This window comes from Phascolarctos cinereus, unplaced genomic scaffold (assembly GCF_003287225.1).
Source record: "Phascolarctos cinereus isolate Bilbo 61053 unplaced genomic scaffold, phaCin_HiC Scaffold_4;HRSCAF=312, whole genome shotgun sequence".
NCBI lineage: Eukaryota > Metazoa > Chordata > Mammalia > Diprotodontia > Phascolarctidae > Phascolarctos > Phascolarctos cinereus.
The window spans coordinates 158,482,235-158,506,459 of record NW_027555847.1 but is presented as its reverse complement, the minus strand read 5'-3'; the positions used below and the strand labels follow the sequence as shown (position 1 = coordinate 158,506,459).

The following is a 24,225-nucleotide window of genomic DNA, read 5'->3' as shown; positions in this document are numbered from 1 at the left end:
GAGGATTTCTCTTTGTTCTCGTCTCCTGGCCCTGGCCCTGGGCCCCAGAGTCTGGGGCGCGCGGGCCAGGCTAGCGCGGCTGGACTGCAGACTTAGGGCAAAAGGTGCCAATCTTCCTCCACGTTAACCAGTGGCTCTCCCTGACATGATCTCCTTTGATCTCACAACAGCCTAGTGAGGTAGGCATTATTCCCATAATAATATAACTTTCATTTAGGTAGTGAGTACCTTAAGATTTAACAAAGAGCTTTCCTCACAACAGCCTAATGAGGTAGGTAGTGCCAGTGTTATCATTTGCTTTTTACAAATAATAACTCATTTAATGTTTTATAGCTTGCTTTAAGTTTTACAAAATGCTTTCTTCAGATGAGGAAAAGCCAGGGTTTCATGTTATCAGAGATTTAGATTTGGAAGCCTCGTTAGATATTAAATTCAACTCTTAATAATTTTCTTTTTATTATGAACTTTATAAACTAATAAAGATAACTAGTCAATATAGAAAGAACAGAAGAGATTTGTTTATGAAACTGAGAACTCATTGTGTAGTTTTTTAAAGTGTATGTTAAATTTAACATGGCAGCATCAAAATTACCTGGCTTGTTCCTGTCCCCTTCTGAACTTCTTTCTGATCCCTTCATTAAAAAAATTTTCATGGAAATTTTTTTTTTTTTGCATCACTGTCACTGCCACCTAGTAACAAATAAGTATAGTTAGGCAAACCAAATCAACACACTAGCCTAAATCCGAAAATGTGTCTTATTCTACTCTATTCAAGAGATCGAAGAGGTGGGAAACATCTATTTGGTTAGCCTACTGGAGCTTTAATTGGTCACTGCCTTGATCAGAGTCCAACCTTCCCATTTTACTGATAACTTTCATTTACATAGTCTTGGTTTGTGAAGTTCTTTCTTCTTGTTACCCCTACGGTGCAATGAATGCAAGTATTATTATTCCCATTTTGGAGATAAAGAAACAATGTCCGAGAGAGTAAGGGACCTGCCCAAGATCACAAGCTTGCAAAGTATCTGAGGTGGAATTAGAGCCTAGTCTAATGATTTCTAGTTCTTCACCCTTTTCATTATCCCAAATTGTTTCATTATTTTATTGATATAGAAACTCTGGCATGTGGAGCTAAAATGACTTGCCTTAGGACGTACAGCCAGGATAATGACCGAGGCAGGACTCAGATTGGGGGTTCCTAACCCCAACGACCAAATTCACTGCACCACAATGCAGTCATGCTGGGCTTTCACCTACCCTATTATAAGGGTGGAGGGAATAGGCCTGTTTCCTTTGATAATAATGGTTGGGAATTACGGTCTATTTTTTTTAAAGCACTAACTAAAGCACCATTCTCCTCCACTTTCTTTTGAAGTGGAAAGGGGTGCTGTGATGGCCTTTACATTCAAAGCGTAATTGTGAAATGAATTAAGGAGAGGAGATGGAGGAGCAGATCCCTTCAAATATTTTGGTGTCCTGATCCCATCATTCCCATGAAATTTCCTACTTTTTCACTGGGCTAGTCACCGTTTGGGTCCCATGTTCCTACTCTTTCAAGTCCTATCACTGGTCAGTCAGATTTCTTCAATTTACCCTAAATTCGGAAGCTGGCCTGGTCCTCTATGTGTGTTCCAAGCCTCCAAGGTACCAACTCACACTTGGGGGGATGGAAAATCTCCTTGAACCTTCTGGAGGGAGGCAAAGACTTGTCACTTTCCTAGACTGACCCTATTCTTTCTCTTTATTCTTCTCCCTTTCCCTCCAGACACTTCCCTTTAATGTGACCCTTCCTTCTAAGGTGTGAATCCTCCCTTCTCTGTGCGACTATCTTAATACGAACCCTCCCCCTTAATGTGGACCCCCTACTGTGCCTTACCCGGTGGCCTCACTCCCTTCGTGACTCCTCCCCCTCGTCTGTTACCCTTCCCTAAAGGTGACCCCTCCCCTCACTGTGACCCCTCCCACTCAAAGAGCTGTAGGTAACAGGTGGTTGTCTCTGTCTCTCCCGTGTCTCTGTCTGTTATCAGCCAGGAGGGGCCTGGCTGATAACCTGTTTTTTCCGCGTGCCCCCTCCCCATATTGCCTGGTGTCAGGCTCAGCTCTCAGGGGAGCCTTGCCTTAAAATGTCGCAGGTCGACTCGACTCTCCTCAGGGTCAGAAAAGGGGCAGCCAATAGTGGAAAGGAAATCGGTGACGTCACTGGCTGCTGGGTAGGCTCTCCGCCATGCGCTAAAGCTCAGGGTCCTCCTCCGCCCTCGCGCCACCTGCTGCTTCCAGTCGGTTCCCGCCCTACGGCAGGCACGCTCGGGAGGCGAAAGCTAGAGCTGAAGGGGCGGGGCGGGGCGGGGCGGGGCGGGGCGGGGGGGGGAGAGGAGACGGGGAGAGATCGAGACAATCGGAGACCCGGGAGAGACAGCGAGACAGGCAGAGATGGAGAGACAGGCAGAGACCCAGGAGAGATAGAGAGACAGGCAGAGATGGAGAGAGAGACCCAGGAGAGGCAGAGACCGACAGAGACATGGGAGAGACCCTGGAGAGACAGGCAGAGACCCTGGAGAGACAGGCAAAGATAGAGACAGACAAAGACCCGGGAGAGACAGAGAGACAGGCAGAGATGGAGAGACAGGCAGAGACAAAGAGAAAGATACAAGGGAGACAGAGAGGGAGAAATAGAGACAGAGACATAGGAGAGACAGAGACACTGGCAGAGACAGCCACTGAGACAGGTAGAGAGTGACACACTGAAGCAGAGACAATGAAACACAGATAGAGACACTGACGCAGATGGAGGCCGGGAGACATGGAGGTAGAGATGGGCAAAGAGACAAACAGGTACAGAGAGATACTCGGAAGTAGAAAAAGGTTGAGGAAGACTGAATCAGGCACCAAAAAGGAGAAACCAAAAGGAGGAATCAGACTGGCACTGAAACAAAGAGGTATAGAGGGAAAATGAGAGTTAGACCAATGAGATTGAGAAAGACTGTCAGGCACAGACAGAAAGAGAGATGCTGAGACATAGACCAAGGAGGTCAGAAAAGCAGAGGTAAAGACTGACAGAAACAAACATTTGAGAAACAGGCTGACAGACAAAAAAAAAGATGAGAGAAGGGGGAGGGGAAAGACAAAGAAAGACAGATGCAGGTACAGAGGCAAGGAGACAAACACTGAGAGGCAAAACAAAGGTAGTGGGAGAAAGACAGAGACAGAGGAAGATGTGTGAAATTTGTAGGCCCAGAAAGGTGACTGGATCAAACCAAGAGAACCAGGGAGAGAGACACAGAGAATATCATGGAAATAAAGGAGAAAGAGAGGGAGATGCAGCTGGAGGGGAGGACAACAAGTGATTAAAGAGGCAATCAGGCACTCCTAGGTTGGAGAGATGTTGAGCCCTCAGTGAATCTGGATCTATGTGGCCTTATAGCTGACACCTAATAGATAACTAATGAGAAGAAATGCAGGGGAAGGTGGTCTAGCCATTCCAGATCTTAAATTGTATTATAAAGCAGTAATCATCAAAACTGCTTGGTACTGGCTAAGAAATAGAGTGGTGGATACTTGGAATAGGTTAGGTATGCAAGACACAGTAGTCAATGACTATAGTAATCTACTCTTTGATAAACCCAGACCCCAGCTTCTGGGATAAGAACTCACTATTTGACAAAAACTGCTGGGAAAACTGGAAAAGAGTATGGCAGAAACTAAGCATAGGCCAAAATGTCATACCATATACCAAAATAAAGTCAGAATGCTTTCATGATTTAGATATAAAGGCTGATATTGTAAGCAAACTGAAAAAGCAAGGAATAGTTTACCTATCAGATTTATGGAGAACAGAAGAATTCATGACCAAACAGGAGAAACAGAACATTATGAAATGCAAAATGGATAACTTTGATTACATTAAATTGTAAAGTTTTTGCACAAACAAAGCCAATGCAACCACGATTAGAGGGAAAGTAGAAAATTGGGAAAGAATTTTTACAACCAGTGTCTCTGATAAGGGCCTCATTTCTAAAATATATAGATAAATGCTTTCTAGGAAGAGTGGGCTTGAAGGTTTGCATTTGGGTTTTTTTGTTTGTTTTTAATCCTTTTTCCAGTCAGCAAAATCTGCCTTCTCACCTCCCCCACCTCCCACATGAGAACAAAAGGAAAACAAATCCCATTACAAACATGTATAGTTAAGCAAAACAAATTTCTGCATTGACTGAGTCCAAAAAAAATTTGTCTCATTTTGCACTCTTGAGGCCTTCACCTCTTTAGGAGGTGAGTAGTATGTATCATCATTAGTCCTGTTGAATTGTGGTTGGTCATTATGTTGATAAGAGTTACTAATTCTTTCAAAATTATCTTTAGCATATATCTTTGTATAAATTGTTGTGGTTTTCGTTCTGCATCTGTTCACATAAATCTTCCCAAGTTTCTTTGAAACCATCCCATTCATTGTTTCTTACAGCCCAAATAGTATTCCATCACATTTGTAAACCATAACTTGCACATCCATTTCCAAATTAAGGGCAACCTCTCAGACTCCCATTCTTTGCCACCTCAAAAAGAGATGTGTATTTTTCTTAGGACTAATCTTTCCCTTAATCTACTCTCATGATAATTCCCCTTCCTCCCTTCCCCCTTTTCCCTCATATTTTCCTGTTCAGTGAAATGTATTTCTCTATCCAACTTTGTGTGTGTGTATGTTCTTCCCTCCTTTGACCAGTTCAGATGAGACTTAAGTTTCAAGTGTCAGCTGCTCCCCTCCTCCCCTCCTCCTTGTCTGTATAAATGTCTACTTGCCCACTCTATGTAAGATAATTTTCCCCAACCTCTTTTCCCTTCCCCCCCATTCCTTGTGTATTATTCCTCTTCTCTTGTCTTCCCATTTGAGGCATAACAGAACCACTCTCAGGCCTTTTCTAATTACATTTCCTCTAAGATCCCCTATGATGATAGAGTTCAGAGGGGACACATGTATCATATCCCCATATTTGATTGTAAACAGTTTATTCTTGTTTAATCAATTATCATTGTTCATGTCTACTTTTTTTTATGTTTCTCTAAATTTCTGTGTTTGAACTTCAAAATTCTCCACAGCGCTGATCTTTTCATTAGGAATGCTTGGAAGTTCTCTTTTAAAAAGTCTTATTCCCGCCCCCTCCCCCCCCCCCCCCCCCCGGCTTTATACTTAGTTTGGCTAAGTGTGTTATTCTTGGCTGTAAGCCCATGTCTTTTGCCTTCGGGAATATTGTATTCCAAGTTCTCTGCTCCTTTATCATGGTGGCTGCTAAATTTTTTATGATCCTGAATATGGCCTCTTAGAATTCTTTCTTTCTGGCTTCTTGCAGTATTTTTTCCTTTGCCTAGAAGCTCTGGTTTTTAGCTGATAATCCTGGGAGCTTTCATTCATTTCATTATTTCAGGAGGTGACTGGTGGATTCTTTCTATTTCCACTTTGTCCACTTGTTCTAAGAGTTTTGGGCAGTTTTCTTTTAAGATTTCTTGAAATATGATGTCTAGGCTGTTTTTTGGGGTCATGGTTTTCAGATAGTATGATGATTCTCAAATTTTTTTCTCCTTGATCTGTTTTTCAGCTCAGTTGTTTTTGTCAAATTTTATCCTCACAATTTGTCTCATATATGTCCTTTCTCTTCTCTGACACTGCCACCATCCTAGTGCAGGCCCTTATTGATGCTGTTAAAGACCTTAGCTTAAAAAAGCCAAGGTCTCCCATTCCATTCAGGGCCATCTCCAGTTGTCTTGATCTATGTCTTGCCACTGGACCCAGATGGCTGGGGAGAGAGAGTCTTCTTTGAGAAAGAAGGACAAACAACCACAGCCTCTGTGAGTACTGGAATTGGCCAGATAGGCAACACAGCTCTCTTCTCTTTCTCTTTCTTTCTTTTATCTGCCCAAAAGAACATACTTTTTTTTTTTTATCACTGAAACCTCAAGATGTCTTGGGTTTTGCCGGCTAGATTTCTTTCTTAAGGACCATGCCTTAAACCCAAATCACTCTGGCTCTCTTTGGTCAACAATAGGTCCCAGGCCAAGCCCCACTAGGTCATTGTTTGGGCCCTGATTGACTCCGAGTGAATGTTAATAGCAATTCTTTCTGTTTTGGCAGAAACCCTGAGGGTCTTCTCCTCCCGGGTTTGTTTATTTATTTATTTGTTTTCGACTAGTTTAAAGAGGCCATTCTCTGTCTCATTTCTTACCTAGTCTTAAACACTGAATAGGTGTTGCCTCAGTCAAACTGAGACCTGTTAAAGACCTTAGCTTAAAAAGGCCTTGGTCTCCCACTGTATCTAGGGCCTTCTCCAGTCATCCTGATCTTTATCTTGCCATTGGGTTCACCCAATGGCTCTGGAGGAGAAAGTAAGGTTGGTGACTTTGCACAGCCCTCCCTCACTTAGATCCAGTTCACTTGCATGTCACGGCATCACCTCCTCTTTTGAGAAAGAACAAACAACAATGCCTGGACTGTCTCTCTGCCTCAAGTCTCTCGTCAAGTCTGTACTCTACCCAACTGTCAGATTGGTTTTCCTAAAGCACAAAGTCTGATCACGGCACCCCCTACCCAATAAACTCTAGTGGCTTACTATTACCTCAAGGATCAAATTTAAAATCCTCTGTTTGGCTTTTTAAAGTCCTTTGTAACCTGGCTCCTTCCTACTTTTCCAGTCTTCTTATATTTTTTTTAAAATTTTATTTTATTTTATTTTTTTATTTTTAGGCAGTTGGGGTTAAGTGACTTGCCCAGGGTCACACAGCTAGAAAGTGTCAAGTGTTTGGTCTGAGGCTGGATTTGAATTCAGGTCCTCCTGACTTCAGGGCCATCTTCTTATAGCTTATAAAGTATTCTATGATACAGTGACACTGATCTACTTGTTTCTCATACATGACACTCCATCTGATTCTATGCCTTTTCATTGACTGTCTCTCATTCCTGGAATTCTGTACCAGCTCAGCTTCACCTCTTGGCTTCCCTCAAGATTCAGCTCATATCTCCCTGGCCCTTCTTCTTCTCCATTGCTAGTGCCTTCCTCCTGTTTATTTTCAATTTGTCTTTTATATATCTTGTATTTATATAGTTGTTTGCATGTTTTCTCTTCTATTAGAATGTGAGCTTCTTGAGGGCAGGGGCCATGTTTTTAATAGCTTTTCTTCATAGCCCCAGTGTTTAGCACAGTGCCTGGCACATAATATGTGCTTCATAAATTCTTGTTGAAAATAACTAACTAACTAACTAAATAGATAGATAAATGCTTGTTGACTGACCTAACTTGCTTAATGATTTCCCAAACAAGGGTGGCCTAGATTCAAGATCACTAGGTTTTCATTCACTGATTTTAGTTGTGTCCAACTTTTTGTGATCCCACTTGGAGTTTTCGTGGCAAAGATACTAGAGTGGTTTGCCATTTCCTTCGCCAGCTCATTTTACAGATGAAGAAACTAAGGCAGATAGGGTTAAGTGACTTGTTGCCCAGGTTCATACAGCTAGTAAGTGTCTGAGGCAGATTTGAACTCAAGTCTTCCTGATTCCAGGTCTGGCACTCCAGCCACTGTACCACCTAGCTGCCCCACTAGGTTTAGAGCCACTCAAACCATAGGTCACAAGCTCCCACTGATGTGTCTACTTTTACTAGTCAACCAGAGGATATAGTTAGTTAAAAGCAAAGTGATTTAATGATGTAATGTGAGTAATAAGCATTACACCCCAGTAAAAACTTAGACATAGACTCCTGCAAATACATACATCGTTAGTGGGAAGAGTGAATGCACCCAAGGAATGCATGTGCAGAGGCACATATGTGTGGTACATTGTGGTAGGGCCCATGTGGAAAGTCACACACAAAGCGTGTAGCCAGGATGCATACATGGAAGACCAATTTGAGCCTCTATCGATGCTACAAGGCTGAGGTTATCTTGCTGTCCTTGGTAGGGCTGTGCCCTCTTGTTCTTTCACGGCACAAAGTCTCTGCTAGGAGCTCTTTCTCGATGGTCTCATGTGACCACTATGGGTCCTCTGAGGATGATGTTGTGGTGATTCTCTCTTTTTCCACCTTCTGGCTCCAGGAGGGCTCCTTGGTTGAGGTTCTGTCATTCATCCTTGTTCTTGAAGAGGACCAATGACATCAGGAGAGTGATGCCATTCTACTTCTTTGTCATAAATGGAGGACTGGACTCTGACGCTGCTACTTGAGCTTAGAGTACAGAGGCCTTTTCCTATATTATGGCTCATTTAGAAAGGCAGAAAGCCCTAACATGCACCAGTCATTGGACTACAGAAAAAAACCCCAGCTCAAAAAGTCTTTGCTAGAATATGTATTTTCTCCCCAGAGGGAGACTGATTGTCCTAGGAACCAAGCTCTGGAACACAGAATGGTCCCATCCTGCTAGTGCCTTCAGACTTAAATCTATGTTTCTAATCTTTACTTTTGCTCACCAAAGGTTGGGGTCTTTTCACTCTTAGGTTTAGAAATTTCTTGTGGCTTCCAGTTTAATTTCCAAATGATAAACTGTGCCTAGCCAACATCAAGTTAGAAGCTGCACTTCAAAAAAAAAAAACAGTCAAGGGTTATTTGGCTTGGTGGGAGTTGGCGGGGAGATCTCCTGGTTTCCCAACTCCAAGAATATTTTGATCTCCAGTGCAAATTGATGTCGGGGAGGGGAGAAGAAGCATATCAGAACAAAGGAAAGCTTAAAGATCAAGGTCCTTCTTTTCTTCCAGCTTAGCTACATTGCTGATTTTTTTTTAATATGGATATGTCCCTCCCAACTTTTTTTTAGATTTTGAAGCCCTCATCCTAAATATATTTTCCCTTTATTCTTTAGTAAAGCTTTATGACTGCCATCATGCCTCGCATTAAAAGAGACTTTGCTGACATCTGTCTCTAAGGGTTAAAGGGAACATTCAATTTCCTTGGTGGTCTAGGGTAGACAACGATAAAGAGAAAAATGGAAGAGACTCTTTGGGGAAAGGAGGTTGAAGTTTAGGGACATTTCTTCACAGTGTCTCCTCTGAAATTTGCTAATTCCTGGACTAATGTGTAATCAATCTATTTATGTTCTGTTCCTTTATGTTATTTTCCATCATTAGAATGTAAACTCCTTGAAGGCAGGGACTGTCAATGGCATGTATTTGTATTCCTAGCACTTAGCAGAGTGCACAGCACATTAATCAGTGCTCAATACATGCCCTACTTGTCTGTCTAATCTATCTATCTATCTATCTATCTATCTATCTATCTATCTATCTATCTATCATTCTATCTAATCTATATCTCTTTGTAGCTCTCTCTTTCTCCCTCTTCATTTCCCTCTCTCCCTCTTCCTTATCCCAACTTTAGTCCAAATTTGATCTCTAATTTGTGGCTTAATTCCTACCCTAACCCAAACTGCTGCCTCTCTCTCTACTTGTTTTTTCTTCAGATACCCTAATTCTTCCAATATGCACCCTATTTTCTAAGTATCTGAACCACCCCTTAAATATGTCATAACCTTCCTTCTATTTTAGACCTTAATCTCAAACCTAACCACAACTCTAACCTCAGTACACCTTATTTGGCCTATTTTTTTTTCAAGGGAGGCAGTATGTTAGAAAGAGTGTTGGACACAGAATCAGAAGATTTGAGTTTAAATTCTGGCTTGCTAGCTACTATGAGACCTTGGACAAGTCAGCTCATCTCTGTGGATCTCAGTTTCCTCCTCTATAAAATGAGGGAAGTGGAAAAGATGATCTTTTGAGTTCCCTTCTAGTTCTAAATCCTCCTGAGCTTCCTGTTTCCCTTAGTAACATACTGTGTCTGACTCTTCCCACCTCTTCCTCCCTCCCCTGGCTCTATTACAATCTCAATCATCCCACTGCCTAACAGTAACTCACTTTTCTCATCTATTGCCCTTTCCTCCTCTCTTTCTCTCCCAATCTCATTTCTCTTCCTTTCCCTTACTTACTGCTAAGAGAGCCCTAACCCTACCTGGAACCCATGACTTCACCTCACTCATTCTTTAATCCCAAGTCTAACCCTGTACTCAATTCTAACTAACCAAGCTTCAATATTTCAGGGAGACAGAACTTAACTCCCTCCACTGGTGTAGAACAAATCCTTCTCTACTTTAGTCTACATGAATTTCTGTGGTTAAAAAATTTAAGTTATTGCCAACCTTGTAGTGATGTTCCTTTTCAAATTTAGCTAATCTGGTCCTCAGGTAAGTTATACCTATCACAGAATCTGTCTGTATTTGAAGCCTTTCAACTTTACAGGACCTTTCAGAGCTTGAACCATTGACATAACCTCAAGAACAAGGTTATCGTCTCACCACGATGAGGCCTTACTGGTGGACTAATTCTTATCACAATCTTTATATACTACTATTTGCTAACTCTGAATCATGTCCAGTTCTTGTCCTAAATTATTCCTGACCATAGCCCATGTGTCAGAATTGTAAAATAGTCAAAACAAATCTGGGTGCTCTAAGCCTTATCTTCTTGGACCCCCAGACATTTAACCAGGGCTCAGTCTTTTAATTCAGTTCATGCTGAGGTCTTACTATCATACCTTCAGAATCATGGAAGGGACCTCAGAGGCCAACTTATTCAACCTATACTTGAATAAGAATTCTCAATCCTAACTGGTTCGAGCTAGTTCTTTTACTAGTCCATCTTCCCTTTGCCTTACAATCCCTACCCAATTTTTTGGTCTTTACTTTGACCTCTATTTCCTTAACCCTTTAGTTCTTTCCCAGACCATTCTCTTGCTCTTTTGTCCAATCACCAATCATGCCTTGTCAAACCTCAACTCTGGATTACTACCAATATCAACATCCTCTGCTCCTATGCACCTGCTGAAAGAAGCTGTAGGAAATTATGAAGCTATGTTGACTGAGTCCACTACAAATATGCCATCCAATCTCAACTGGGTCCTCACTGCAGAATGTAAACATTCTATTCCTTTCTCATTAATTCACTATCCCACTCTACAGCATTCTTGTTTCTCCTTAAGCCTCCCATGATGCTTCCCTCTCTTGATCACCCTCTCAGCTGAGGACTTTACCTCATACCTGAATGAAAAATTGAACTCATTTGCTGAAACCTCCCTCTTATGTCTTTCTTCTCATCTCACATCATTTAGACATCTTCCCTACTATCTCTTCCTTTACTCCAATCTCAGAAAAAGAGGTGTTGATTCTCTTTGCTAAGGACAATCCCTCTACATGCTCCCTTGATCCTAATCCCTCTCAACTTCTCCAGCAAATTTCCCCTATTGTCATCCCCACTCTTTTATCCTTAATGTCTCCCCATTTACTGGGTTTCTACCCTGATGCCAACTATAAACAGCTCAGGTCTCCTTCATCTTTAAAAAAAAAATAAAACAGAAAAACCAAAACCCTCACTTGATCCTATCATCCCCACTAGCTTTCATTCTGACTCTCTTCCCCTTCATGGCTAAACTCCTTGAGAAAACCACCCACAATCAGTGCCTTCACTTTGTTTTCTTTCAATTCAAAACCCTCTGTACTTCATCATTTGAGTGAAACTGTTCTCTCCAAAGATCTCTTAATTGCTAAAGCTAATGACCTTGTCTCAGTTCTTATCCTCTTGACCTCTGAAGATGTGCATACTGTTGATCACTTTCTCCTCCTCGATACTCTTGACCTCTTTGGGTTTTTGTGACACTGATGTATCTCTATTGCTAATTCCTCATCCCACATCACACCTACATCTTGAGTCAGTTCCCAAAGGCTCTATCCTGGACGATCTTCTCTTTTTGTTTTATGCCAAAAGATTTTAACCTGGGGTGCATAAACTTGTTTTAAAATTTTTTGATAACTATATTTCAATATAATTGTTTCTTTTGTAATGTTATATATTCAATTTATGCAATTAAATACATTGTTCTGAGAAGGGGTCCATAGGTTTCATATATTCTCGTTGGCTCACATGGGTTCAGTTATCATATCTATGCAAATGATTCCCAGACCTATATATCCATCCCTAGTCTGTTCATATATAGTTCATGTATGTAGTCATCCATCATCAACTGTTCCTTGGATCTCTCAAACTAGATGTCCCAGAGACATCTCAGATTTAAAATGTAAGGGCAGCTAGGTGGTGCAGTCAAGATGGCCTGAATTTGAATCCTGTCCCAGACAGCTGAGTGTCCTTTTGGGCAAATCATTTAACTTCTTTCAGGTTTAGTTTCATTATCTGTAAAATGGGGATAATAATAATACCTACCTCACAGGTTTGTCACGAGGATCAAATAAGATGACGTATGTAAAGTGCTTTGAAAACCTTAAAGCACTATATCTATCTATCTATCTTGTTATTATTGTTTCCAAAATAGAACTCATTATCTTTCCCCCAGAAAACCCTCCCCTCTTCTAAGCACCACCATCTTTTTATTCACCCAGTTGTGCTTTGTAACCTTGGTGTTATACTCAATTTCACTCTCTCACCCTACATATCCAATCCATTGTTGTTTGTACCTTTGCAACAACTCATAAACATCCTCTCCTCTCCAGTCACATAACCATGACCCTCATTCCTCATCTCATCATCTCATTCCTGGTCTATTACAGTAGCCAGTTCTGGTTGTTCTCTCTCAAGGGTCTTCCCACCTCCACTCAGCAGCCATGATAAAACTTTTTTCTGAGTTGTAGGTCTGACCACAGTGTCACTTAGTAAACTCCAGGGGCTCCCTATTGTCTCCAGGATCAAACAGAAACTCTTTTATTTGGTATTTAAATCTCTTCACAACTTGGCCCCTTCCTACTTTCAATTCTTCTATTTCACTGTGCTCCATACACTCTATGACCCAGCAATACTGGCCTACTTGCAGTTTCTGACATGATACTCCATTTCCCAGCTCTGTACCTTTTCTTCATGTCTGGAACACTCTTGACCTTTCACCTCTGTTTCTTGCCTTCAAAACTCAGAATTCTGTCTTCTATAGGAGGCCTTTCCTGATCCCCTGGGCTGCCTTCTCAGATTACCTGGTTGTTTACAGCTTGTTTCCCCCATTGAAATGTGCCTTTTTTCTCCTTTGTATCCCCAATTCTTAGCACAGTACCCTTTCGTGGTAAAGGCTTAATAAATTCTTGTTGATATGATTTGTTGGCTTGATTATTGACCTTCCATTTGAAAATGTTCAGTGAGATATAACTTACTAAATACTAGGGGTAGTTCATTCAACTTTTGGATAGCTCATGGGTTAGTTTTTCTTTATGTCAAGCTCTTTTGTTAGTTCTGCCCTCTAGGCCACTCAGAACAAGTATAAAACCTCTTCTATGTGATAGTCCTTCAAATAACTGAGACATTATATTCCCACAAGTCTTGTCTCTAAAGTAAACAACTCCAGGTCTTTCAAGCAGGTACTAATATACCATGTTCTCAGTTCCCTTCACCAATCCAGGATACCCTCTTTTGGACATAGTCTAGCCTGTCAATATTTTTTCCCAAAACAGTTTCCAGAACTGAACACAGTGCTGTTACCAGGGAACAGCGTAGGGGGACTTATTTTCCCCTTGTTTTGGACACCACATAGCCTACAATAGCATTAGCTTTTTTGGCTGCCATATCATGACTATTGACTCATATTGATCATTGAATCCATTAAAATCCTCAAGTCTTTTTCACGCAGGTTTGTCTAGTCATGTCTCCCTTAAACTATACTTATGAAGTTTATTGCTTGAATCCAACTGTAGAAATTTACATTTAAATTTGAATTAAATTTTATTTGATTTGCATCATTGTTTTAAGGTCTCGATGTTTTTGGATTCTGACTCTTGCTATCTAGTGTGTAAGCTATCCTTTCCAGCTTTGTGTCACTTGCAGTTTTGACAAACATTGACAGTCTTTTATGGCTTCATTTAATTGTTGACAAAAAGGTTGAATAGCATTGGAACCATTCTCCAGAGATTTTCCTTCAAGTTGTCATATACTTACATCTAATTCATATTTTTCAATCTTGCTCAGGTAATTAAGATAATTATGAAAGTTTTTTTGTTAAATGCTTTTTTGAAATTTAGGTATACTACAACATTCATCTGATCTGTCATTCCAATAACCTGTCAAAACAAGAAAGTGAACTTAATCTGGCATGACCTGCTCTGGATGAAGAAGCCACATCAGCCTTTTTAGTGACCACTGCTTTCCTTTCCCAATGCTCATAAAACTATTCCTTTAATAATATAGTCTTAAATAATATAGTCCAAAATAGCCATCCCTATTCATCAATTTTCCTCTTGCCTCAAAACAGCTTTAAAATACATTTAATGTCCTTAGCGCTCATTGTTGGCCTTGTAAAGCTCATTCTAGGTCTTAGTGCTCTTGACACTATTCTCAAAGGCCTTAAAGGTCATTCATCATTACCTACTCTTACTTCCATCTTCTTTACTTGTCTTGTTAAGATCAGAGTTTGTCAGTGGAACTCCTGTTTCCACATTGGTTTCTTTTAGACAGTGTCCCCTCTTTCTCTTTATTGGAATAATTTGTGTATTCAGAATATCCCCCTTAGATTTTTAGGCCATTGGGGCTTACTTATCCTTTCTCTGAATCTTTTAAAAATCTTTTCTTCCCAACACCCAACAAATATCCTTCCCAATGATATGTATGCCCTCTAAAGGAATTAATGGTAGAATCTAAAGCACTTTGTTGCCTAGTTAAGAGATTTCCATATCTTTTATATCACAAGTAGAGAAGCATTTAATTAATCCACTTGTAAATAAGGATGACCCTCCTTCTGTATGGAATTGAGTATAACCTGTATCTAGACAGTTCCCTTATCTATTCTGAGTTATTATTAATCTTAGGGTCCAGGATGATGATAACCTGGTGACAGAGAAAGATAACTCAATCATTTACCCTAAGTTTCTGATACTACCTGTTTGACTGTGGGCAAGATATTTAACTTCTCTAGGTCTTCTCATCTATAAAATGGGAGGGGGGGGGTTGGACTAGCTTGCCTTTAAGGCCGTCTCTTCTAGCTCTACACCAATGACTCTTATGATTGGTAGGATATTATGGATGATTGCCTTTCTCCCTCTAACTTTTGAAGTATTTGAACTTACAGGGAGGGTGATACTGCTTCAGAAAGCTTATGTCCTAAGAACAGGAAGAAATGTTTAGGAGGGAAATGAGATCTGGACATTGGCTCCAGAATGGGACTTTTTCTCTTTCTTCTTTTTGCGTTTGAGAAAGTCTTTCTGTCTACCATGCAGAAGCTGGGGAGCAGAGAACTTCTGCATTTGGACTGAGGCTCCTGGCCTGCCTGCCACTATGTGGGCAAGAGCAGACAACTTTTGGGAGCTGGATACCTGGGTTTCAGTGGGAATCAGAGGGCTGCAGCACTTGAGCCAATGTGTCTACAGACTGCCTTCTGGTGGTCAGGGTCATAGGGGAAGCTGACCACATAGAATGGTCAGTTTATAGAAAGGCTTCACAGAGCCTTGAGACTCAGATTGCAGAACTCGGATCATTCAAGGTAGATTCAGAGTGTTAGGGACTGGCACCTACTGAAAATCCCATTGGTGGGAGAGATGGAGGGGAGATGACTTAGAAGCACAGACTTAGATGTGACGTTAGAGGCCATTGAATTTTCAACCCCCTTGTCTTATAAACAAACTGAAGTCCACGGAGGTTAAGTGATGTACTTGTTCAAGGTTGCCCAGAAGATAACTTACGGAGGTAGGGATCCAAATCTAACTCTAGATATCTTGATCTTGGAGTCCCAGAATATAACCCCTCCTTTAATCCTTTCCACAATATACAGGTGCAGGATGAAGCTAATCTGGAGGAGTTTGAAGGGTTCCGTGTGGGAGGACATAACAATTCTTGCAGTTTCCCTGGGTTCCCTGACTATGTGTGCCTGTGGTATGTTGATTGCCAGTATTCTGTGAATGCTGTTTGATATTCTGAAAGGCCAGATATGGGGTGGGGACAGAACTAGAGATTTCCTATTTTTAAATAATTTTGAGAAATATTTCACTTAAAAAAAAATAAAAAAGAAATATTTCACTTAATTCCATAGACCAATACTGAATCCTGGCCAGGAGTTTCTGCTTGCCTCAGTGTTTTAAATTGCATGGCTTGGTGGCAGAAGAGGCTCACCCATGTGTGCCAGACAAACTCAAATGAGTCCACTGATCTGGTAACTCGAGGAGAGCGCCATCTCGAGGATATTATAATTTCTTGCTTGATAAATGAGAGTCTCTCCACAGGCTTCGAGAAGTCAGAGTACCAGCTGACTTGGGCAGTGCCCCAGGTGTCAATCATATGGAACATTCTCCAAATGTAAAAAAGCTGCAGTTGTCACCCACACAATTTCAGCGCTGCAAGGGAACCTCAGCAGTCATCTAGTCTAACCCCATACACACAAGGAATCTCTAGAGTGTCATATTCAACAAGTAGCTATTTAGCCTCTGCTTGGAAACCTTCATGAAGAGGGAACTCATGACTTCTGGAGGCAGCCCATTCTGCCTTCAGATAGCTCTCATTGTTAAGAAGCTTCCTCTGACATTAAGGCAAAATTTGCCTTTCTGTGACTTGGAACCATTGCTCCTGATTCTGCCTTCTGGGCTAAAGAGATTAAGTGTAATTTCTCCATGGCAGTCCTTTAGATACCTGAACTCAGACACAGCTATCATGGCCTCCATGAGTCTTGTCTTTTCTAGGTTAAACATCCCTGGTTCCTTTAGCTGATTCTCACATCCCACGGATTCAAGGCCGTTTCCCATCCTGGTTGCCCTCGGATGCTCCTCGGTGTCCTTAAACTGTGGCTCTCAGAACTGAACTCAATACTCCAAAATGGTCTGACCAAGGAAAATCCAGGTGCTTCTCCATCTTAGTCATGGGTTCCTAGTCTCTTCTCCCAGAATCTGAATCTGAAAAGACCAAACTTCTTTACCTTAATCCTTGTTAGTCATTTTTCAGTTGTGTCTGACTTTTGGTACCCCCGTTTGGGGTTTTCTCGGCAAAAATACTTCAGTAGTTTGCCATTTACTTACACGGCTCATTTTACTATTGAGGAATTGAGTACAGACAGGATTAAAATGTTAAGTATCTGATGCCTGATTTGAAGGGAAGAGGAGTCTTCTTGACTCCATGCCTGGAACTTTACCCACTGCGCCACCTAGCCTGCTCCACCTTAATCCTCAGTGCTTCTCTTTTGGACTCCTATTGCTCTGTATGCCACTAATTTTGTCATCTAGTGCCAATACAACGTTGTACAAATGTTCTGTGTACTCACAGCCTGTGTCTAGGAGAGTGTGAACCCTTTGAGGATCAGGGACAGTGTCATAATTGAATCCTCTGCAGTGGATTAGCACAGATTTGGTTATATAATGCCCACTAATCTCTTGTTGCATTATGCATAATTTTAAAAAATTACCCCTTTTCAGCAGTCACTCAACACTCCCCAGCCCAACCTTCCTGTCTCTCTTTCTACCTTTCCTTCTTTTGCCTCACAAATAATGGCTTTATCTTTACTACACACTGAATCAGACTGCTTTCCTGTGTACCCCATCACCACCAGATCAGGGCCTCTTCACAGACAGAAACTATGTTATCCTCTTTGGACCAAGGGCTCCAGAAGGGATGTAGACAAAATCTGCTCAAGGCAGGGATGGGATCCTATCCCTCTCTCCCTCTTGTGTTTTTTTGTTTGTTTTGTTTTGTTTTTTGGGTTGGGCAATGGGGGTTAAGTGACTTGCCCAGGGTGACACAACTAGTAAATATTATGTGTCTGAGGCCGGATTTGAACTCGGGTCCTCCTGAATCCAGGGCTGGTGCTCTATCCACTGCGCCACCTAGCTGCCCCCTCTCTCCCTCTTGTGAAAGGTGCCCTCTAACTCAGTTAACTCAGAGAAGGGGAATAGAAGGGTGTAATTTTTTTGAGTTTTCTGTGTTCTCCCTGATAATGCATTCACTCACAAAGTATTTGAAGCACTTTCTTCACTTACCCTGTGAGGTGGTGTAAGAAGTATTATCCTCATTTTAAAGAGAAAACTGAGGCTCAGAGATTGAACTAAGAATTTTCTCATTGTAAGGACAATGCTTATTCCTGCTATATCATCCTATCCTCTCAGATAAGGCTGTGTTTGCATCAGGGTTTAATTTACCCTGGGCTACATGTGGCAGATGTACTACAGCAAATAGGACTGCTTTACAGGGGTCTGTTTGTCTCTGACTCTAAGGCAACCTGCCCCTTTCTTCTAAGTCCCTCCCCTTGCTCCATCCACTCCCCCTAGCCCTGCCCTGCAGCCCTGGACACAACAGGTATACACAGGCTGGAGCCTGACTGAGAAGAGAGCCCTTTTCTAGTGCAGGGCCATGGCCAGCTCTGCCTTCCCCCCAGGGCTACCACCTCGAGGTCCTTATTACATCCCAGGGTAAGGTTTCTCCACTATAAGTACTCCTCTACCTAAGGTGGCAGGGGGATTGAGTAGGGAGCTAGGAGTGTCGGGGGTGGTAGTGGTGGTGGCGGTGGTAATGATCAAATCAGTGACATCAGGCCTAGAAGACAAAATGGGGTGGAAGGACCCAGGAGCACAGGGACAGTGTGGCAGGGAAATTACAATAGCAGTTTCCCAACTCCCATCCCTACTAGCATGTTGTCATCTCCTCGGTAACAGCTGGAGAACATGACCGCTGAGCCAAGGGCCCCTTAGCTCTGAGATGGGTAGCCTGTTTTATCCAATACACTCACCTGTCCCTTGGATGATAAGGGACAGTTGAGGCCTGGAGAATTGTTTTCTTCTGCTTCTATGGAGGGGGTGGTGTAGTGGGGTATGGTGATATCAGATATATGTAGGGATCATCAGGAAAGCACGTTTGCCACAACAGTATATGATGGTATGGGAAATACAGGGATGATGGGCAGATGTTAAAGGCAGGGACTGAGTGGATGAACCCTATACCATAGGTATACTGGACACTGCCCACAACTTGGGTTCAGCCTGGGTAAAACCTATGGACAACTGACTGGACGGCTGCTGCTGTCTGGTCCCTCTGGCCTAGCCTGGACCCCCGCCCACCGCATGCTTCTGCCCCTGATCAATACTCTTGGATCTCCTGGGACAGACAAGCACTCCTGGCATGGACATGAGAGGATTAAGTCCAACATGATCCCAGGGTACACAGGTATGGCCATCTCAAATAGGCATATTTGATATTCAGATACCCACTGGGGGAAAATGACACATGAGTAATACTCATTCCTCCCCATTCCAAGCCCCAGGGAAATAGGCACATGCCCTCAATATTTAGCTCTTATCTTCACTGCCTTGAAAGGGCATTCACTTCCTTTTCCCTGCAGACAGGACTCCCTAATCATCTTCTTCAATATGGCCTTCCAGGCTTTGTGCCCCGGTCTCAGCACATCTTTGCCAAGAGATGCACCCAGGTCTGGGCTGAAGCTTTGAGGGACTTCACTAGCCATTTAGGTACAGGATATAAAGAGCTGCCAGAGGCTGAGAGGAAGAAACTGGAATCTAAGACAGATGAGCAGGAGCCTGAGCCAGAAAAGCACCTGAAGCTGGAACTGGAGCCAGAGCACAAACTAAAAGTGAGGGGCTATGACCAAAAGGATGGAAGAGATTGACAAGGGCGATGGGGAAGGGAGAGGGGCTTCCTTTCTTACCCTTTTAGGAGGAAGCTGCCCCAAGGGTCTGTGTTCCTCTAGAACGTGTGTGTGTGTGATGGGGCCAGATTCTCTAATTCTGTCCCCAATTTCCTTTGATGTACCTTTAGGCCTCCCCCTATTCCATGGATGACAGAGATCCTGATAAGTTCTTCATCTCAGGTGAATGATGGGTATGGTGGGTGGCTGGGTGGAGGAATGGAGAACACTGCAGAGGATGAAGAGTGGGGGGCCCTCCTCTTAGAATCTGGGTGTTTCTTTCCTCACAGGGTTTACTGGATATGTGCCCCGAGCCCGTTTCCACTTCGGCTCTAGTTTCCCTATCCTCACCAATCAGGCTCTGCAAGAATTTGGGCAGATGTGCCCAGGGGCCAGGGGCCAGAGGGACCATAAGCTTCTTCCCAGCCTTTCCAGGACCTACTTACAGAACATGGTGCCCTGCTATAAGGGTTATGTGCCAGGTGAGACCTGGGGTAGAAGTTTGAATCAGATTGGGGGGGAGTAGAAATCCTTGGGGAGCTAGAGGGACAGGACAATAAAGGTTCTAGAAGCCTGGGTTAAAACAGGTTGGGGCTGCTATAGAATACCAGATGGGGTGGATGGAACATCAGCTCCACACGAAGTTACAAACTGTATGATGTTGGCAATCATCTAGTCTAATCTGAGGCACCAAAAGAGGATTTACCTAAGGTCCAAGTTAGTGACTGATCTGAGAGAGGTTCTTAGAGTTTTCTCTGTTGGCAAGGACAGTCTGGGGGTGTTTGGGAATGGAGAGGTACTAGGCAGAGCCTGGCTGAAAGAAAAAATGCTTCCAAGGCACACACCAGATACCCCCAACACCACTGTCTTTGTTCTGTGTCTCTGCTCTGTGTGACAGCCTCCCTTGGCTCCACAGGCTATAAGTTCCAGTTTGGTCACACCTATGGGCCTCTCACCCATGAGGCTCTGGGCCTCAGAAACTTCCAAAAGCAGCTCCAATCCTACTTTCCCCAACGCCAGGCATACTGAATGGGGTGGGGAGAGATGTCTGAGGATGGGGGAGGAGCAGGGACAGAGGCTGAGCACCTTTTTTATTAATATGCATAATAAATAAATAAATAAACATTGGCCTGGGCCCTCCCCCATATGGCCAGGGTGTTGGCAGCAGCCTATTTACAGCTGGGGGGGGCTGGGAGGGGCCAGCCCCAATACTGTTACTCCCCCCTCTCCACAGCACTGACCAGCCCAGAGTGCCCCCTGGGCCCCTCCACAACCCCTCTCTTTGTACCCTAGCCTCACAGCTGGGCATCTTCCCGCTAGAAGATGGGGCAGGAGTTGAAGTCCTGGCATCCCAGGGCCTAGTCCTCTTTCTTCCCTGGGGGTGGGTGGTCTGGGCCAGGGTCATGGGGACAGATTATGAGGGATTAATGAATACAGAGCATATGGGGAGGGCAGGCATGGGTACACAGACATGGCCCTTCAGGCTAATGGATCCTGGGGGTTAAGGGAGCCAAGTCTGTGCCCCATCCTGGGCTCTGAGTCCCTAGGGAAAGTGAAGGTGCCTGGTGGGCTCCAGCATGCACAAGGGCCTTAATCTTGGGTGCCCCTGGGGGTAGGGGTTGGGGTGGGGGTCGGTGTCACATAGGCTAGGGGCACCAGGCCAGTGTCAGAGCCTCTGCCACACCTAAGCCAATCACCCCCAGCAGGTCCCAGCACCCGCAGGATGTCCCCCTTGCAGAAGCTCAGTTGCCCAGGCCCTGTGGCCAAGTGGTGGCAGAGTGCTTGCACCTCGCTGGGAAGAGAAAGAAATAGAAGTCAAATCCACTGCAGCCAATGGCCCTATATCCATCCCCACTCCCACCTCCTTCCATGCTTACCAGGGCAGGTTCGGGGGCAGGTCCAGGGCAGGTGGTTCCTCAGGGCCTTCCCTGGACTCTGACTCTCGGCGAGCGCCCACTGTCTGCGCCACCAGCTGGAACACTGACTTGTCTAGGCTTAGCCAGTCTGAGGGCAGCCTGTGGGAGGGTGGAAGGGAGAGGATTGGAGACAGGGCCTCAGGTTCTCCCCCAAGCATTGCTCTTTGTGTTAGCACCAGTATCTCTCCATCACTGACCAACTTTATGCCTGAGCAATAATATCATTGGAGGCATCAGGACTCTGACTATACCCAAGGTGCCCTCAACCCCAACTCTATCCTTTTTCTCGCTCTATCCCTTCCCCTTGTATCCCGTGACTTCTCTCACCTATTGAGTGGTCGAGCCTCTCTCTGGGTCTTCCGGGAGCCAAACAGGTGTCCCCACTTGATACCTCCGGTAGTGGACTCCTGGGTCCCCTCCTCACTGCCTCCCTGGGGGGCTACAGGTCCTTCCCTCTCCCGGCTTCGCCTCAGCTCGGCTAGCACAGAGTCTGGAGGGCTCCCCATCCAGAAAGGCCAGCCCCTGTCTCGGCTTGGGGCTTCCTCACCAGTGGGACAGGCTTCAGCCCCTTCCACCACACCTTCCCGGGGGGGTGGGGCCTGGGAGCCCCCCGCTCCCTTCTTCTTCTCACCACTCCGGGGGAATCTGAAGCCCTCCCCAGAGCCATCAATGTAGACTTGGGAGCTCTGCATGAGCTGGTACCACCAGCCAGCCTGCCCACTTCGTGCCCGCCCACCCTGTCCTGTGCCTGCTTGTACCTCTGCTATAGTTGCCACCACCTTCTCTTCCTCTTCACCTCCTGCTGGGGCACCCACCCCTTTCACCCGCTCCCCCGGGGCTGCCCCATCTGTGCCCCCATGGCCCTCCTGTTCCCGGGAGCGTGCCAGCTGCAGAGTGGAGTGGGCTGAGAGAAGCAGTCCTTGGGACACTCGGAGCAGCTCCTTCTGCTGTTGCTGCTGCCGGCCATTCTGGAGGAGCCGATGTTGGAACAGCAGGTCCAAGTTGAAGGGCAGCAGTGCCAGAGGCTGCAGCAGTAGCAGCAGTTCTTCAAACAGTCCTGGGCACACAGTGTGAGCTGCACTCAGGAAACCCCATGGCTGGTAATGGGCTTGAATGATATCTGCAAGGAAGAGGGAACGGTGGGTGACCCACCCAGAGATACACAAGGGTTAAGAGGGGAGGGGTGGGGTGTATGTAGGAAGAGGAGGCATTGGTACACTGATGAACAGGAGGCTTTTGAGAACAACTTCCCCACAAGGCCTTGGGTTCCTTTCTTATTCCCCAGCTGATTGGGTGTTGAGGACAGGCCAGCAGTGGTTCAGAAGAGTCACAGCTCTGAGTCTTGGGCTGTTTCTTTCCCACCCAGGCTGGGGCTGGGGAACATGGAACAGTTCTCTGCTTAGGGCTGCTTGGTGATAAACACCAGAAGGGAGCAGGTGTCTCATTCTGCCCAGCCTCTAAGAAGGTTGTAGTGCAGAGTTAAGGAAATCTATAAGGTTAGGGCCAAAGTTTGGTATTGGAGGGCATGTTTTAGGGGGTGGTGGTGGTGGTGTTACCTTCATGGTTGTAAAGATGATTGAACCAGAACTCCAGGGAACGAATGCTGAAGGGAGATGAAAGCAGAGGTCTGAGCTTTGAGCTTTGACCCTACACTTTGTAGTTGTATAGAGGGTATGTGTGGGATAGATACAGGGAGTTTGACAGGACTATACTGAAAGTATTGTAAACTTGGAAGACCAATGGTCCATTGTGGAGGCTGAGGAGCACTTGGATCATGTATCATTCAGTCACATACATAGTAGGGAAAGCTTGGTAACCTCAGGGAGTAGCTATAACAGGAGGGTGAGCTTGATTATTTCTTGAGCTCAGAATTAATTAAAAACCTAGTGGCTGAATGGGAGAAGGGCAGAACTATCAAACAGTAAAAGGGCAGTCTTTTTCTGGATGGTGCACAATGCTTGTCCATGTGAATAAATGAATGAGGAATCAATACGACTTCTGCCAATGGTCCATATGGCAACTTGTGATCCAGAGCCCAGTACAAGCATGGAAACAAGTGAAACTAAGCTTTAACGAAGGCAGAACTGGCCTTAACATCTGGCTAGTGAACTAAATATATGGGCAAATTAAATAGGACAGATAAAGCTCCAGGGGACAGTATAGGACTTTTAAGGATTAGGAAAAGCCATAGAGATCTCCATGAGGGGGTGAAGAAGCTGTTAAACACAAAAGCATTGTGGGGTGACCTGAAGCCACAGAAGGGATCTTTATTCTTTCTGGGTCAAGAGATAAGGACAAGACCCAAGGGGCAGCACAACTACAGATCAGGAGAACTTGTAGTCTAGGGCCAGAAGTAATAGCTTCAGGGCCTATATCTGGGGAAAAGACCTGATAGGTTCTGGGTGGGATTGAAGATACAACCTATGGCTAGTTTATATTATTTAGCTTTAGCTAGATAGTGTACTCTTAACTCCCTTTTTGGACTTCTATTGTCTTGCTTTAGTTTTTCAGTAAATATTCCTGTTTAAACATTTTGAGCTGGTTTTGTAAACTGAAGTGATTTCCATGGATGTTTGTTAGGGAAGGCACGTGTGTATGAGGGAAAGAGGGCTAGTATGCCAGAGAGAGGCTGCAGGATAGAACCCTGGCAATGAGTACGGGACCAATTGTGGGACTGGTGCCTTGTGTTTCTGCTC

At 44.1% G+C, this 24,225-nt stretch overlaps 2 protein-coding genes across 3 annotated transcripts in view; one reads left to right on the top strand and one right to left on the bottom strand.

Moving 5' to 3' along the window:
• The first annotated feature begins 91 nt into the window (after nt 1–91).
• CIMIP2B (ciliary microtubule inner protein 2B) overlaps nt 92–24,225 on the top strand; it is a 37,639-nt gene continuing 13,505 nt past the window's right edge. The window contains exons 1-9 of one of the 2 annotated variants that reach the window (XM_078152716.1): nt 92–179; nt 15,768–15,868; nt 16,669–16,825; nt 18,244–18,384; nt 18,918–19,135; nt 19,351–19,559; nt 19,745–19,796; nt 19,904–20,095; nt 20,512–20,642. In XM_078152716.1, the coding sequence (XP_078008842.1) occupies nt 18,326–18,384; nt 18,918–19,135; nt 19,351–19,559; nt 19,745–19,796; nt 19,904–20,095; nt 20,512–20,642 (861 nt within the window). In that variant the 5' untranslated portion in view covers nt 92–179; nt 15,768–15,868; nt 16,669–16,825; nt 18,244–18,325. Of the gene's footprint in view, nt 180–15,767; nt 15,869–16,668; nt 16,826–18,243; nt 18,385–18,917; nt 19,136–19,350; nt 19,560–19,744; nt 19,797–19,903; nt 20,096–20,511; nt 20,643–24,225 lie in introns of those variants that run through there. The other variant, XM_078152715.1, reaches the window with a different exon arrangement.
• RUSC2 (RUN and SH3 domain containing 2) overlaps nt 20,686–24,225 on the bottom strand; it is a 99,808-nt gene continuing 96,268 nt past the window's right edge. The window contains 4 exon segments of the mRNA XM_078152710.1: nt 20,686–21,405; nt 21,491–21,628; nt 21,857–22,649; nt 23,086–23,132. Coding sequence (XP_078008836.1) covers nt 21,204–21,405; nt 21,491–21,628; nt 21,857–22,649; nt 23,086–23,132 — 1,180 coding nt within the window. The 3' untranslated portion in view covers nt 20,686–21,203.